At 37.6% G+C, this 18,118-nt stretch overlaps 1 protein-coding gene across 12 annotated transcripts in view; it reads right to left on the bottom strand.

Moving 5' to 3' along the window:
• FAT1 (FAT atypical cadherin 1) overlaps positions 1–18,118 on the bottom strand; it is a 125,950-nt gene that overhangs the window by 49,032 nt on the left and 58,800 nt on the right. For all 12 annotated transcript variants that reach the window (XR_004422905.1, XR_004422904.1, XM_033104996.1 and 9 more), the window contains exon 3: positions 16,717–17,031. Coding sequence is in view for 10 of the 12 variants with exons in the window: in XM_033104996.1 (XP_032960887.1) it covers positions 16,717–17,031 (315 nt within the window). In the remaining 2 variants the exon portion in view is untranslated. The remainder of the gene's footprint in view (positions 1–16,716; positions 17,032–18,118) is intronic.

The following is an 18,118-nucleotide window of genomic DNA, read 5'->3' as shown; positions in this document are numbered from 1 at the left end:
ATTCATATTTAAGAATAGACTTTATCACTCTAATCGATTTTCTCCTATAACCCTAAATCATTTCAAAAAACTACCGATTAAAGGTTCTTCAAAATGTTTCTCTAAATTTGTAAATGAAAGGTTTGTTTTCCTTTAACTTGAAGTTTTTTCCCCTTAAACAGTCACTAAGAATCTTAATCAACATTATCTTCCCCACACTTCAATGAAGCAATGCTCTCTTTCCAATAGGAACAACAAAAGACTATATTGTAAGCTAGAATCAGAGTTTCTTCCCAAACCATACTTATACTTTGAAAGAGGTTTAAGGAAAATGCTTCACAATGCTTAATAGTGTGAAAGTGTCGCTCTGGCACACAAGCTTGATTTTCATTAGTTAAAAACCTTTTAAAGTTAATTTCTTTTGTTTTCTATCAAAAGTTTCCCACCCCCTTCTGATTGCGGCTTTAAGTAGTTCAAGAATCACAGGAAATCCCCATGATTAGTTCCATCTAATTGCCCCAATGAGCCCATCAAGAAGTTGTTACCCGTGGTAACTTCACAAAGGACAACAGTGTGCCATGTTCACAGCAAAACAGTACCCTGCTTCTGTACAGCATCATCATTCTTTGCACAAATATCCATTAGCAAATAAATTTCCAGAGCAAAGAAAATAGCCACCAGTAAATAAAATCCCCCATTTCACAGCCGACTCACAGCACACCACGCTGCTCATCAGGATGTACCCACATCCGTGCTACCGATTCCATATGAGGACAGAAAGCAGACCTGAGCATCTCCTAGGTTGGGAATTACCTGCATGTTTTATATGCTTCAGATTAATTCTCCTCTTAACTCATTGGTACCTTAATTCCATTCAAATGCAGTGAATTCTAATGTTCCTTTTTTCTCTTTTTAGCCCTGCTACTCCTATCCACTCCTTCACCTCTCCGCGGAAACATCATTTCTGAGGCCTCCGCTGACAGGTCTAGTTGGGGGTCCCACAGCTGAGTTCTCTAAGCTCTTGTAGTTCTTCTATCATAACATCGACCAACGGTAATACAGTCACTCATTTAAAAGTATTCTTTTGTATCCTGCAAGGCCCATGAGGACAGACTCTGTCTTTTAAGTATACCTTGGTTACACTGCTTATATCTCTAGTACCCTCAAAGAATACTTAAATGTGTGAACACATGAATTTCTTAAAACTATAAAAGAACAGAGTTTAAAATACGTATTAGATAACAGAGACACATAAACTACACTCAGCTTGGAAATAACGATGCAAATTTATACAACCATTTAACGTGTATTCACAGGCAAGATGTGTCAGGCATGGAGACAGATGGTGTAGGTGATGGTGGCAACCAGCAGACATTTAGAAGCACAAATGGGCAGTGCAGGGAAGTAGTCCAAGGCCGATAGATTTGGGTTATACCCCAAGTATAGAAGAGAATATAAAGAACAAAGAGAATGGTGGGCCTACTGGTGGGCCAATCTTTTTTAAAGTAAGGGACAGCACTGTTTAGAGAGCTATGAGGAAGCCTACACAGCAATAACTGGAAGAGAACCATGTGTCTCAGAAGCCAGGGGCAGAGAATTTTAAAGAGGAAGTCCCTTCTCCAAGTACTTCAGAGAAGTGGGAGCCAAGGAGGCAGCACGCAGACTAGGAAAGGTATCTCTTTTGTGAAGAGGAGACTATGCAGCGTGCTAACAGACACGGGTGTAAACGTGAGCGGAGATGAAGATCGGGACCTACGCTAACCCACACAGTAGCCACGAGCCTCACGTGGCTACTGACATTTAAATTACATGTAAGATACTCATGGAACATGTAAGGTGTTTCAGATTCACAACACTCCTCCCAAAAGGAATCCTATCAGGGTCATGGTGTTCTTTTCCCGATGTCATCGCCAAGGAGAGGCTGTGCACGTACGTGCCTCTGGGGGTGGCATGAGGTAGTGCACACCAAGAGAAGGGGAAATGGGCGCTTTTTGTGGAATTTACATACAAAATGAATCCTGAAGAGCAAACAAAATTTCCTAAAGAAACAGGAAAATGCCAGGCAAACTGTGGATGTTCTCTAGAGGAGGTATACTTTACCTTACGGCAATCAACCTCACTGGGCGCTCAACATCATGGAAATGCTACCCAAATATCCCACACTCCAGTCACACCAATTTAGCTGTAGAATTCATTATGCATTTCCCACTTATTTTCACCTCTGTAATCCTGCGAATTCTACCCCCTTGTATACATGATAAACACCTATTTCAAAAATGAATCCAGTGTATGCTTTTTCTATATACTGATACACTATTAACCTTATAGGTATTAAATATTCTAAAAAGGGCATCCAATTCTTTCATTTTAAACATTTGTGCCCATCTGTAACACTTATTACTGAACCCCAGAAGGACATACACTTAATAGAAACAGCACAATATTTCCAAACTGAAGATGCTCAGGTGTCTGAGCCAAAAGAAGTTCAATTGTTCCAAGGTCACCAGTAAGTCATCACCAAAGCCACGATTAGAATTTAGTTCTCCTGAGACCTAGATAAGAGGCTTTTTGTTGTTTATTTTTCCCTCCCCGTCACAACACACTACATAACTTATTGCATTATGGTATTTCAACGCTCCATAAACTCTGAACTGAGACTTATATGAAATTCAAGGGGGAAAAAATGAGCAACAGTTAATCATTATTCATTTAATAGGTCCAAAAATGCAAGTTGGAAAATAAAATAGACTGACTGGGGTGAACGCAAGAAAATGCGGACGCCAAGTGCTGCCTTTGTAACTTTGTGTTTTATCTTTCTTTTCTGCAGAGCACCATTAAATTAAAAATAGAAAGAAAAAGACAAAGCTTTCTTTCCTTGGCCTAGAAAAACACTCCATTCTGTAGACCAATACTGTTATAAACGTACGTGGGCTGAGAGAGCAAATACCATCCCTTCTCACCAACCAGCAGCAGTTCCAATTTACCCCATCAGTGTTTGTAAAACTAAGAAACCAAACTTTCCTGTGTTTTATGAACATCATTAAAAAAAAAACACCTATTGACAGCCTTTCTATGCTGCTTTAGACATTTAGAGAAGAGTTCATTTAAGAAAAGAGAGAATGGCAGATTAACAGTAACGCTTAAATAGAAAATTTTACTCTAACATTTTTTATATTCAATAATAAAAACCATCTCCAAACTTCTCGAAGTTCAAAAGATCAAACAGACTTCACAAAGTAGAATGTACATGAAGGTGAGCATTAAAGGATTAGTAGGTAAAGAAAGATAATGTGAGATAGCCCCCAGAGGTAAAGCTACCTTTATGTATTCATTTAACTACTTTGTGTTGTCCACTCAGAATGTAGAGATGATTAAAACAGTCTTTTTTTCAGCCTTTAAAGAAACAAGGATGAAGGGCAGACGGCAAAGACTACAGTTGAGAAACAGTAAGCTAGACTAGAGTGTAGGGTGCATACAGAAAACAGAAAAGAAAGGAAGGGCTTTGTATTCCAAGTAAGACTGAACTTGGCTGGGTGATGAGACACAGGCAGTCTAGTCAACCTTGTGTTCTAGCAAACAACCATCCAACCACCCAGTATGTGAATGAGGCCATTTTGGACCAGCCGGCCTCAAGCCAACCAGCCAAGGAACCACCATTGCATGGACATCAGGCAAGCCTGGAAAAGACTAGAACTGCCCAGCAGAATCCCTAACTAAATCTAAATTATGGTGGTTATTTTAAACCACTAAATTTTGGAATGGTTTGCTACAAAGCAAAAGCTAACTAATGCATCCACTTCATCTCTAATGGCTTGCTAAATACGGAGGTATTGTGCTATGAGCTTCAAATACATTATCTCATTTAATTCGTGTGTGTGTGTGTGTGTGTGTGTGTGTGTGTGTGTGTGTGTGTGGTGTACCGAGGATGCCAAAACAATGTATACAAATGGACACTTTGGTCAATGTTGCTCACGCAGTAGTTCACCATAATCAGAAGTATCTGGACGCTGATGGTAACCACTTTGAGCACCTCTTGTAATTGCAGAAGTCAAACGTATTCATCTTTTGTTATCGGTCTATATTGAGTATCACAATTTTAATACAGTTTTCCTTTCTTAAAATGCATATACATTTTTTGGCACCATATATATATACATATATATATATATGGCAGCATCTACACCATAATAAATAAATTAATCAGCTACAGGCTCAGAAGATTAAGTTGCTTACCCAACATCATTTAGCAAGGTAGTGAGTTGGGAATTCAATAAACTCAGAGTATCGGTCTAAAGTCCACCTCACAAATGATGGAAGCCAGAGGGACTAAAAGACTGGGACTGTAAAAAATGGTCTGAAACCAGCATGGCAGATGCAACTAGGTGGCAGCTAGAGAAGGGAAGAAAAAGGACTTTTGAATCTGATTTAGTTCCAACTGCAGTGAGAGAGAAAGTACTTGTGATCTGTAGTAGGAGTTTTATAAGAACCAAAACTGTAAAAGAAAAGGTCTTGGTTCTACAGGGAAAATACTGAGTGGCGATGTGTTCACCTTGCTTGGCAGGGAATTTACTTTGAACTATTTTCCAATTATTCTGCTTAGGATAAACATAGGTAGGTGAAAAGATCAAGGAAGAAAAGAAGCCTGCTCCCCTAATTTACATTTTCCCCTACTCCGATTATTTTCCTCTAACCCCTACAACTACTTAGACTTTTTTTTTTTTATAATAATGTATGAACCAAACAAACATATATTCTAACCAAGAACTATCCGGTAGAATTTTCCGTGGTGATGGAACTTTTCTACAATTGCACTGTCCAATACGGTAGCCCCCAGCATGTGGCCACTAAGCACTTGAAATGTGGCTAGTGTGACTAAAGAGTAAATTTTTAAATTACTTCAAATAGTCACGAATCATCTCTGCTCCTATACAGACTCCGATTTCAAATTATGCATGTCCAAATCAAGAACTTGAACACCTACAGTATTCAAAATCTTTTTCCATGGTTAAAATTTGAAGCAATGATAGCAAATTTATCAAAATCCACATTCTGTAAACCCATGTCTTACATCTAAACAGTGTAAAAAGCAAACAAACTCCAGGATTTCAACTGTGTTGACACTGTTCCATAATGCTCCCTGCTACTTGTCTCCATCTCATTGGGCTCAGATGGCAATAAAGAAACCCGGTTTGTTGTTGCTAGTTTACAGCTTCATCTGAACACCTGAAAATCAAGAGTCTCTGGGTTTAACGACGACTTTTAACAAATCATTATTGATCAATTTATAGTTTTTGCCTCTGACGCTCTCGCTAATGAGTAAAAATTAATCAATGAAATTTATGTTCATAAGCAGTAATAATGTCAGAAAGCTTACTAGCTCAAAGTCACCCGCTTGTTTAGTCTGTACTGTTACTCAACTTATTTTTCAGACTGTCATCCCCAAATATTTCACTCTGAGCCACACAGGTAAAAGTCTACGACGACAAGGCCCTTGTCCTCAAAGACATACCATTTAATTAAGGAAACAGCCCTTTTATCTAAAAGGGAGAAATTAGTATTAAACGATTCTCTCATAGCTCACTCTTTAGGCAACACTAATTGTGTGCTTCCAAGCAGCTGGCTCTGGCTAAGCATGTGATCATTCTGAGTGAATCATCACAGCAACGCTACATGGCAGCTACTAATACACTAACCTCATTTTAAAGATATCTGAGGCTTTGAGAGGTAAAGTCACAGCGACAGTAAATGGCAAAGCTGAGATCTGGCCTAAGTCTGTATGATCCCAGAGCCCAAGCTCTTAACTCACATAAGAAACTATAAATGTATAGATCACAGCTACATATTTACTATGTTTAATGATTACACAACAGAGTTATTCAGTGAGTTTCGAGCTTCTCACATTACTCTAGGACTGGAATATTCGCTCCGTAAAGCATGGCTCCTTTTGCAGGTGTCCTCAGGACTCACCATCTTTTTTCACAATGTTTGAAAATGTTTGAAAATCTCAGCACTATTTGACTAACCCTTGACTACAGGCATGTACTCTAGCTATATTATTTTCAACCATTTTCTCCACTGATTGTTCTGAAAAACTTTAATATATTCTACTCTTTGTGAGTTTAAGATCTTTGCAGCTCCTTTGGTGACAGGGAGTATTTGTAAGTCTTAGGCGTCTTCAGAGTAGACAGGGTAATTTCTTTAGTAGTTCTTACTACAATAATCTGGAAATTCAATTTCTACCTTCCTACTTTCAACCCCTACTTTAGCAGGGACTGCTACCACGACATTTAATATGCTTTAAGAATCAGCAACAATCACAATAAAACAATTGTCATACCTCAGTGAGGAGACTGTAAAACTTAACACTGCTCAAGCATCTTTTACACAAAGAGTACTACGGAAACCAATATGGCAATACACACACACACAAAATGATATGTAATATGTGCTCACACCTTTATGAAAGGTGAAACTTTAAATTATTACCCATGGTCACTCCTGGGAAATGAAACAGGTGGGCCAAAGGAAGAGGGGAAGAGAGAAGAGGGCACTTCTACGTTTTACTTTATATACTTCTTTATTCTGCTAATATTTTTTGAACAAGTATATTATTTGAAGAAATTTAAACACTAAAATATTTTATAGGACAGAGTGAAAGGATACAGTAGTGTTTATTGGTTGAAAATTAATCTTAGGCTGGAAAGTCTCAAATAAATGATTTTTTTTAAACCCTCAAATATTTGGCCACATATATAAAAAATGAAAACTTAGAGATATGACAATGGCATATCTTTTACAATTTTTTCTAATATGTTTTTGAAGGAAAACTTTAATGAAATGTACCATACATTCTAAAATGTCCTTTTAGTGTAAACACTAAGTTTGCTAGATCCAGAGGGTCTTTTAAAATCTTCTAACCCAAATCCTGCACTTTAAAAACAAGGGAGTGAGGTTCAGGAATATTAGATTTATTCCTGAAGGTCAGAGTTAGCAGCAGAGTTGGAACTCTAGTTGAGTTCTTACCAAAGACAATGTTCAGAAGTGTCTTTGTTACTCTAGTACACTATGACAGAGGTGTACATCAGAAGTATGGCAAATGACGGCTGAACCCACTTCCTTCCCGCTCCCCAAATCAGATTTTCCATTCATTAAGACCCACTTTGTACAGTTTCATAGAGGTTTCCAGGTCATTTGGTGATTTATCCCATGATAACAATTTTGGGCCAAGAGCTTTAAAAAGTTAAAAAAACAAACAAACATATATATATATATATGTGTGTGTATTATATATATTATATATGTAATATTATATATAATATGTATTATATATATTATATATGTATATAAAAATATATATATATATGTCTGTGTGTGTGTGTGTGTGTGTATATATATATCTCTATGCCCTCTTATTTAGTTTCTTAAACACAGATAATTAGAAACTGTAATTATCAATACTAGCCATATTCAGGAACAAAATATCTCAAAATATCATTATAAAGAAATATAACAGGATTATGGATTTATGAGAGATAAACAGTGCTTAAGAACCATAATCAACACTGCAGAAATTACTTCAAAGAAATGGATAGCATACGTGAAGATTCCAACTGCTCTTAAGTTCCTTATTAAAGCCTAAAACATCTCTTAGAATCTTCCTGACAAATTTGCAACTACTGACCCAAATCATTAAATTCCATTAAAACGTAAGTTAAATGAAATGCAGTCTTTCCAACATACAAAAAAAAAAAAAAAAAAAATCCCAAAATAAACAAAAAACAACAACAACCCAACAATCTTAGTAACTGTATCATTTTTCATTTAACAGCTTATTTTCCTTCTTTGGGGAAATACCTTTCATACTATGTTGAATGGTGGTCTCTTCCCTAAAAGATATGTCTAGCCTGTGACTATGACATTATTTAGAAAAATAGACTTGTAAGATGTAATTAAGGATCTCAAGTTGAGATCATCCTGAAGTTACAGTGGGTCTTAAATTCATTAAGTGTCCTCTGACGAGAACAGCAGACAGAGATTTGAAATACACAGACATAGGAAAGAAGGCCAAGAGAACATGGGGACAGAGACTGGAGTGATGCTGCCACAGCAAAAAAATGCCAAGAGCTACCAGAAGCTGGAAGGGACCAGGGAGGATGCTCCCCTAGAAACGTCAGAGGGAACATGGTCCTAACATTTTGATTTTAGACTTCTGGACTGTAGAACTGGGAGACAATACATTTCTGTTGTTTTCAGCCACCCAGTTTGTGGCAATTTGTTGTAACCTTAGAAATTTAATACACATCTTTGTATTTGAATATCAAACAAAAGTACTGAAAAAATACAAAAACAAACAAAAAAAAGAATTAGGTAAGAATGCAAACAATTCTATAATCCAAAGATACCCACTCTGTTGTTTTCTATATTTTATTACTGTCTTCATTTGAAATGTTTTATGCCTTTATAGGGTACTTTTCTATACACAAGAAAATTCAAAAAGACAGAAGATTTAAAAAAGAAAAGTCTCAGGCCCAATGATGATTTGGGGTAGGAAAATGCCAAATGCTCCAAATAATTCAAGTAAAATTAACTCTCCCTCATAAAATTAATGCTCTCCCTCAAAAGGAAGGGAAAGCAGGCTGCCTCAGTTCTGGGTTAGGGGGTCGCCTCCTGAACATCTGGGGCTGAGAACCACAAATGAGCAGTCTTATTCTTTTTCTTAATTAATATATAAAATATGCCACAATATACCACAATGATATCATTGAATATATTATTATTTCTGATACTCTTTACTCCCTCATAACAGAATTATGAAATAAGAATTGCCTAAATATTTTTCAGTAACCCCATTAACAGTAAGTATAAATACTAGTTTAATGCCCATAAAATGCCAACCCCCAATTGCAAAGTTGTTTCAACTAAAGACCAAGATAGAAAAGACCCTTTTATTCTGAATAAACCAAAACAATTGTTCTCTGTTTTTTGAAGAGTTCACTTAACAGGCAGTATGGGCCTCGGGGTACAATGAGATTAATCAAAATAGTTTTCAAAAATACTTTACCCCCCAAAGATATTATCTTTAGTCAGAAAAAAACTTACCTGTGCTTGCCCTACATTTGCCCAAATATCTTTTCTATATTAGTCATAATGATCTCTCATTGCTCGTACAGCTAGGCTACGTAAAAACAGTAAAATGCCTACAACCAGGAAATGTAACATAAACTCTACAAAATAAAAAGATATGAGAGGTTAGAAGTTAAAAGTGTTTTAGAACTTTATGAGATATGAATTTTCAACCTTTGGATTCCTGAATATATATTTTTAATTTCTATGGTACACTATAAAATACAGCATGCTTTTAGTTAAGCTATCAAAAAACTACAAGGACTAATGAAATGCATGAAAAATAAAGGTGATACAAATGGTAATTCTAAATTTTTAAAACAAAGTATGAAAACAAGCAAAGCCCATGAGACGAGGAAGCAGGAGACAGTAACTGTAGAATCCCATGTAGCACGACTGTCACTGTGTCAATACTTTGCTACGGGACATTCTAGTCTACAGAGCCATACCCAACCAGCTTTAATAAAGTGAAAATGCTCTCAGAACAAGGCGCTGACTGCACTTTACAAAATCACAGCTGAAGTCCTGAGGACTCTACAGTGGGTGGAGAAAGGGCACAGCAGGCAGGAGGAGGGACAAACTAAACCAATGGCAGCGCTGTCCTGTTCAAAGTTCGTAAGCCTTCTCTTCCAACAGGTGAAATGTAAATCAAATCAATGTCACTAATGTGTTATCAGCCAACTGGAAAGGAAGTACTAAGCAGCAACCACACACTCAGTACCATGCTTCATTCTAGGGTAGCTACAATCAGTGAGTATGGGGAGGTCCTGGCCACCAAGGACCGAAGCCGGGACTGGATCCCCACAAAACACAGGCCACCCATACTGAAAAGGCCGAGCAGACTTGCAAAGATAGTCAGGGAGGCTGGGTACCGCTACCCCCAGCCTCGTTCTAAAAATACAGATTGCCTTATAGGCCAAGAGCGAATGTTCAATTTTTCCTACAGTTATCACTCCACATTCGTCCCCTTGGAGCTTTAGACCATGAGCTCAGAGATACTCGGCAGTATTGCACTGTCTTTATTTAGGTGCTGTTCTAAGACTGCATTTAAGTACAGCCTGTCTGGAGCTCTTCTGGCAGCTGTGGCCATCTGAGCAGCTATTGTCGGCTACTGCAGTCCTGGTGCCGGCAGGATTAGGCTAGGGGCCAAAAATGGAATTCTATTCATAGACTGTCCAAGGCTGGAAAGGAGCTTGGAACTCATTTAGTTCAAACTTTCGGTGTCCCATAGAAAACCCCAATAAAATGGATCAATTGACTTAAGTCACACAGGGAGTAGCTGAGAAGGAATTTGCATCCTGAAATCTCCAGACTTCTCCTCTGGTTTTAATTCTTCTATCTTACTAGCTATTTCTGGTTGAAAGCTAAAGGCATTACAATCTAAGATAAACGTAAGACAAAAAGCCAAATGCAATTTATTTGGGACTTTATTTGGGACTTCATCATTCCTATAAATGCCAGATACAGCAGACAGAGGAAGAGACTCAAGCCATTTTGTAAAAAGTTAACATCGTGTTGGCAAAAAAAAAAAAAAAAGGCTAATCACACTTAGACACTTAAATGCAAAATCATAAAATACTGTCCTTAAAATAACGTTAGTAAATGATATTCAGCAACATGTTAAAAAACAACAGACTACCACTTGACAGAATTTCCCTAAGGATTCAAGGTCAACAGATTTTAGGAGGAAAGTATATCATCATTTCAACACGTACAGAAAGGGCACTGAATTAAATTTGACTTCTTTCAGACTTTTAGGATAACACACTTCACTATATTATAAAAAATAAGCATGAGGAACAGGTAAGCAAATTTATAGATTCTTCCTTATAATATTGCGTATCTTTGGAAAAAGAATACAAATAGGTGAACCTTTTTTTTTTTTAAATAAATTCCTGCCATTGTAAAGTGACTGGCCCTTCATTTCCTTCCTTTGCAGCTATCAAATGTTACCGGAAACCCTTGGAAGTTGTTTGCAGCTGTAGCTATTTCCTATTGCACTTTGTTCAGCCTCCATTCCAGCCACAATAAAATGCCATTTACATTAATTGAAAAATAAGTAATGTGATACAGGACTAGAACATGGATGAGTATCCAGTATACTTACTAGCTACTATAGCTTTTTATGGCTTTATCATGCTTTAGGAATTACTACATGTGTGTATGTGTGTGTGTGTGTGTGTGTGTGCTTGTGTATGTATGTGTGTGTATATACGTATATATATATGCACATATATACGCATACATATATATGCGCATATATACATGCACGCATGTATATATATGTTTCCCTGAAAATAAGACCTAGCCGGACAATAAGCTCTAATGCGTCTTTTGGAGCATTAGAGCTGATTATCCGGGTAGGTCTTATTTTCAGGGAAATACGGTATGTGTGTATATATATGTATATATGTATGTGTATATGTATGTATGTGTATATATCTGTATGTAGCTTTATTTGTAATAGCCAAAAAGGGGCGAGAACACAAATGTCCATCAACAGGTACCTGGATAAACAAATTGTAGTGCATGTATACACAGGATACGCAGCAATAAAAAGGAACATACTAGTATTGGTTCTCACCACAACATGCATGAATCTCTAAGTAAATATGCTAAGTGCAAGGAGCTTTACCAAAAGAAGAATACATACCATATGCATTCATTTAGCTAAAATTTCAGAAAATGCAAACTAATGTATGAGGACCAAAAGCAGATCAGTGGTTGCCCGGGACGGGGGCAGAGAGGAATGGGAGGGAGGGCATACAAAGAGGGAAGGGGAAACTTTTGAGAGTGATGGGTATGTTCACTGCCTGGTTGTGGTGATGGTTTCAGCTGCATAGCTATGTCAAAACATATCAAATTGGAGACTTTCAAAATGTGCAATTTACTGTATGTCAACTATACTTCAATATAGCTTTTTAAAAATAAAGAGTAATCCTTGCTTTGTGTCCAAAATATGAAAAATACCAAACATACAGATAAGAGAATAAAACTATGGTCTTTTCTAAAGCATGCACATGCCTAAAAGTAACACTTCAAAATTATCTGCCAATTATAAGTTGCATATCACGCCTCCAAAGTTGAACTTGATAACAATGACTAAAAGGACACTTTGCTAGGGTGGTTTCAGTTTCCTGAGGTTACTTGTGGATAATGAAACTTGTGAAGCACACACAGAGCCTCATTGTTTGGGACCCCCTCTTCTCTGTCCTTGACATACCACTAATGAAGCCATGACACGTTTGTCTGCGGGGGCTGTGTCTGTCAAGGCTCAGACAATCCAACATTCTATACTCTTATCTGTCTCCCACTTTGAACAACTGCACAATTTATGTTAAAAGCAGCAAATTTACCCTAACTGATAGTAAACGTAATCAAACAAAAAAATATTATAAAAAAACTCTGGTGTCAACAAAGGTGTGTATCTCAGAAAAGGGACATGGATCTTTCGCCTGTACACCTTGAAAAAGAAAAACGCCCCATCACCTCTACTTATAAAACAACATAATAAGGACCATCTGAGATGTGAAAGACAGTTCCTGGCACCATAATCAAACACAAAAACTTTGACTAAAAAATAAAAAGCTTTCAAAAATGTTCATTCAAACTTGTTATTTGGCACCCAAAATTCAGATCATCAATCCCAGTCCTAAGACAATTATTTCAAAATATTTTGGCATACTGTAACAAAGGGGAAAAAAAGGTACTGTGGAAGTTTTTCTTCTCTCCGAAATGACTTAGTGAGGTCATTTCATTTATGTTTATACAAAATTTCCCAAGGGACAGCATGGAGACTCTTAAAAATAGGTCACTATTTATAAAAATTCACCTAAATATTATCCTTTAAAACCCTTCTTCTGGTATTTAAGATTTCCCATCGAGCCGAGCCATTCCCCACACACTCCTCTGACTTTACCTCTTGGCCACTAACCCACCATCCCTTCAAAGTGTCCCCCCACCTCACGCACGCCCCCCACCGCTTTTCCATCCATTCAAAATCAGCCTGGTAACTTTTCCAAAAGACCTCGTCCTCCTAGTTACACCAATCGCTCACATCAGTCTGCTGTGGCCACTTCCTTCAGGTGTGTATAGAGCCCGTCACACACTATCTCGCACCCACCTGTTTCTCTTTGCTCGCTCACTCCTGTAGACTACAAACTTTCAAACGCATCTCTTCTTGTGCTGTATACAGCAGAGAAGCTCAGTAAACACTTGATGCATAAACAAAAGATCTGAATGGCAATGAATTTAGGCTTTCTCTTCTAGCCTGCTGCACATTTTTATAAACACCAGGGTCCTAAATTTATCTTCACCACTAAGAAGAAAGTTAGCCTCATTTTACTTCATCAAACTTATTTATCCAAAGGAGATGCGCAAATGTATTAATCTACCAAGCTCCCTCCCGCTCATCCTCTGTATAGTTAACAGAGCAACTGCAACGTCTGCAAGCGGGAGAGGAATGGCGTCTTGCCCGTAAATGACTTTCCCTCGACAGGCATGCAAAAACACTCAGCACTACGCACAAAAGTAAGGACCTGGAAGCCAGTTTTCCCCAAAACCCCGAGGTAAAGATTCACTGTTGCCCAGATCTCTTGATTTCCAGGCCAGTGATTTTCTCACTCAGCCATTCATTATTAAGTAGCATGATTTAGGGTCTCCAGGTGGCGTTATGGGTCAGCAAATCAGGGGAACTTTCTTCTACCAGACTGCCTTTCATCAGCTTTCACAATCTGGCCTCCAGTAATCCAGTAATACTGACCTACCTATTAAAAAGAAGTCTGCTTTAAAAGCTTTGAGGAAGATGTTTAGTTTGAAGCACTGCAGTTTGGACCCTGAGGATCATGACCAAAATTTTCTGAGTTGGGGGAGCAGAATCATCCACAGACAGACCTTATGAAGCTATATTTACTATATTCTTTAACATCGCCCATGCTAGAATACGGTTATTTCTTGATCTTAAGAGACATTAGGTGACTCATGGAGTGATCAGACCTCTTTACTAACCATACAGTCTGTAACACACTTCAAAACAAATATTCCTGTGTATTAACTATAGTTATTCTCCATTGTTACCTGCCTTCAACTCCTAAGAAAATAAAACCTCTTCATAATCTCCTTATGTATTTTCTCCTGCTGTTCTGTCAGCAGCACGCATGGATTTCCCACCCAGGGGTTTAGGAGTTGGCTGTGGGCTCCTGGCGGGGATTAATTCTCCCTGACGATAAGGAAGAAGTCTCTGCAGACATGTCTTCCTAGAGCTGTCAGAACAGAGATGTAAGAGGGAGTGGCCATGCCACATTAATCAAGTTTCCTCCACAAGACACAACACCACATCAGTGATATCGTTATTTCGGAGGCCCCAAAGATAGGTAATGTAGATTTCAAGGCTCCCCACAAGAGCTCTAACATAAATAATTTCCTTAAGTTTCTTTCTACTTTCTCCTCCTCAAATACGCATTATATCTAGATCTATAGTATTTGCTCAGATATTCAACAGGTCATTTATTGCTTACTTGCCTCTCTTTACAGAGAACTTAACCTAATCTAAAAGAGAGACAGGTGGCATAAGAAAAATGAAAACATTTTAAAGTCTACTTTATCAAACAGTTTTTTTTTTTAAAAGGGTATTTACGTTCTTGAATTACCACCTCAAGGCTTTAACTTCTAGATTTCTCTGTTTCTCAAGGCCTGTGACCACCCACCCCCCACTGAAATCCTCCTTCGAATTTTTTATAAACGTCTAATCTTTCTTCTTTTATATTTGATAGCACCTTCTAATTTTTTGGCTCTTAGTTTTCTTTCATTTTATTTCACAAAAAAGAAGGCTGAACTTAGTTACTACTTGTGCAGTAAAAAAAGTATACAACTACATTGCTTAAACAAGCCTTTTCTTTATCATTCATAGATGCTGTTTCAAGTCTTCATGTTTTTGTATAATTGCTTAATTCCAGCCCTTTTTCATAGGCCACGGTCCTGCACCCAGCCCCTAATGCTTCCAAAAGAAAAATACCTTCAGATCCTGTTTCTTTCCTATATGTTAACTCTTATATAGTTCAACCATTCTTAATAATCAATTACTGACTTTCTAAGGCTCCAAACCTCACTCCCTCACTTCTCCATCAGAGGATCATATCAGAATCTGGTGAAAGAGCTAAGGCCTCATTATCTCAAAGCAAAAGTAAATCCTAATACATTAAAAAAAAAAAAATCAATCCTGAACTTATATTTACTTTTAACTATCAAGAAAGACAGTGTCTATGAATGTCAGGTTGAAATACACTGATAAGAGGTTTAAAACTAACATTTTAACATGCTTTTTAGGAGACAAAATATTACATGCATCCATGACCTATCTCTATTAGGCATCTTTCTACAGGCATTTTGGTACACAGATACTGAAATCAAGCTTCTTGCCACCTTAAGAATTTCTTCCTTTTAAGGTCAACAAAGGAAATTATGAAATAAAAATGGTACAAAAAAAGGGATAACAAAGACCACTAAAGAAGCTGTGAATGCTTCCTTAACTTTGATTTTTGTACATTATTTCCTTGTCAAATAGACAATCCAGTACCTGAACAGGCCAGCTCCCCTAGAATAGACAGACATAATAAGCAAAGCCAGGATAGAGGTATGAAGTTAGTAAATATCACTTCAGAATTCCTAATTAGATTCTATAGAAAAGTACTGAATCACTGAATCATCTGGGTTCAAAGGCCAGTGATCTACTTGATAAGAAGTTTTTTTTTTCCTACAGATTAACTGTCCTCTCAATGTCACATTGTGGTTCTTGTTTTAACTCTCATCAAGAAACTGAAGAGTGCAACACTCCACATACGACGTTTTTGGTGCATAAATGATAGCTAACTTTTTATTACACAAACGACAGCTAGGTTGAACCTCTATTTTTGAGGAATAATTAAAAAACAAAGGACTAAGAAAAAGTAGATGCACTGTCCAGTGTAATAGAACAAAGATAAGAAGTTTATAAGGATTCTCAAAGAGGATTTTGGAGTCAAGAAGCTATCTGCTTTGAAACAGGGGTCAGTCATGAAGAAGATGAAAACAGTTAAAAGGAAAACTTAAGGTATTAGTTCAACAACGTAACTGCTCCCAATTTCAAAACTGTTTCATTCTGATCCCCTACTGCCTGCAGAGGCACAGCACTGCTCTATGGAAAAATTCTGAAACAACATTAAAAGAAAAAGAAAAAAAATCCTACTGTGAATTGTGAAATAAACTCTTGATATTGTTCATAAAAAGCAGTTAAGGAAATTGGAATACTTAGCAGCAGTAGACTTGGCAGTAAGTTTAAGATATATCACTAATTTAGGAGCCATTACTGAAACAACAATATTTGCTTTTTAACCTACAAGTGAAACTCTACTAATGAGCAAAATCATCAAATAGCTTTATAAAAGTAAATTCAAAGGGAAAAAAAAATTTGGATTAAATTTTCATCAGGCAATAAAGGCTTGTTTTGAATAACTGAAAAGGAAAACAATTCATTAAACACTAAAGAAAAGTGTCAAATTAAGAAAATTAGTTCTTCAATGTCCCCGTTATCAGGAAAGTATACACAAGAATATTTCACAGACTAGTAGGAACACATACCTGTTTTAGGATGTATTGAAAAGAACCCTTGCGGATTTCCACTGGTGATTTTGTATGTCAGCTTGTCATTAGAGCTAGAATCTGGATCAAACGCCTCAATGTGGACCACAGACACATCCTTGGGAGAATTTTCCATTATTTCTGGATAATAAACGGGCTCTGACGTCTGTGGTGCGTTGTCATTAACATCCTCAACCTCGATGTAGATCTCGGTAAATGAGGAAAGAGGCACCACACCCTGATCGGTGGCGTAGACTGTTAGCCAGTAATGCGAGGTTGACTCCCGGTCCAGTCGGTCTGAAGTCTCTATGACACCTAGAGAGAGAGAAGAAAACCATGAAGTAGCATGTCAGCAACAATACAAACCTGCCACTTTGAGAACTAAATAACTCTGATTTATTGAGGGCTTATGTGTCACTTACGGCTGCACGACCTTGAGGAAGTTATCTAAACTCTGTGCCTCAGCTTCCTTCCCTTTAAAATGGAGATAATGACAGTAAGTTCCTCCTGGGTTGATTAAATGAACTAACACACATACTGACTAGAACAGGACTTGGTACATAATATTGGCTGTTAAAATATTTTTTTCTTTATTGGCATTGGGGGCCAACTGCTACGTGAAGCGCGTTACAAATATTATCTCATTTAAGTCTCAAAACAACCCAATGAGATAGATGGGTACTAAGAGATTATCTCATGGCCCAATACGTTGTTTTTCCAAGGATGAAGTTTACGGTCAGTTGCAATCTGCTGTCTTTCCTGGATGTTAATCGGGGAGCCAGGGACCAAAGGAGAGCCATGGCCCAGATCACATTCCTCCGAGTCTAACAGCCCCTGCTTTCCACATGGCATGCATTCGACCCCTGCTCCAGTTCAGAGAAAGAGGCTGCAGGGACCCTCCTCTACACCACTTACTTTGGTATACACATCCTGTAGAGTGGCTAAGAAGCAGAGTACAGCCTTTCCAAGTCCAGAATAAGAGATGCCTCAGGCCTCTTGTATACTGAAACCTTAAGTTTCTTTTAATCACCTTAAGCAAATGACAACTAGTGTGCTGAAAATATAAATTCTCTCACTTACACTATGAACCCCACAAGGGCAGAGGTCACATCTTTCTCGAAATGACAGTATATCCAGCACCTTACCCAAAGCCCAATGATTATTTATTAAATGGATGAACAAAACCGAACAGATATCCAACTGGGGTGGGTACAGAAAAGTCCTCAGTTGGGACCCAAAGTAGGACATATTTCTTATTACGTCAATTGGTAAAATCATGGAGTCATATGATTACAAAGAAGAGGGTTACAGTATAACGTTTTGGACCAACCACTAAAATCTGTCAAAACTTTGCTTAACCCCAAGATTAACCTCTTCTTGGGGTGAGGAACGGTGGAAATAT

Source organism: Rhinolophus ferrumequinum, chromosome 4 (assembly GCF_004115265.2).
Source record: "Rhinolophus ferrumequinum isolate MPI-CBG mRhiFer1 chromosome 4, mRhiFer1_v1.p, whole genome shotgun sequence".
Lineage (NCBI taxonomy): Eukaryota > Metazoa > Chordata > Mammalia > Chiroptera > Rhinolophidae > Rhinolophus > Rhinolophus ferrumequinum.
This window is presented reverse-complemented; position numbering and strand designations above follow the sequence as displayed.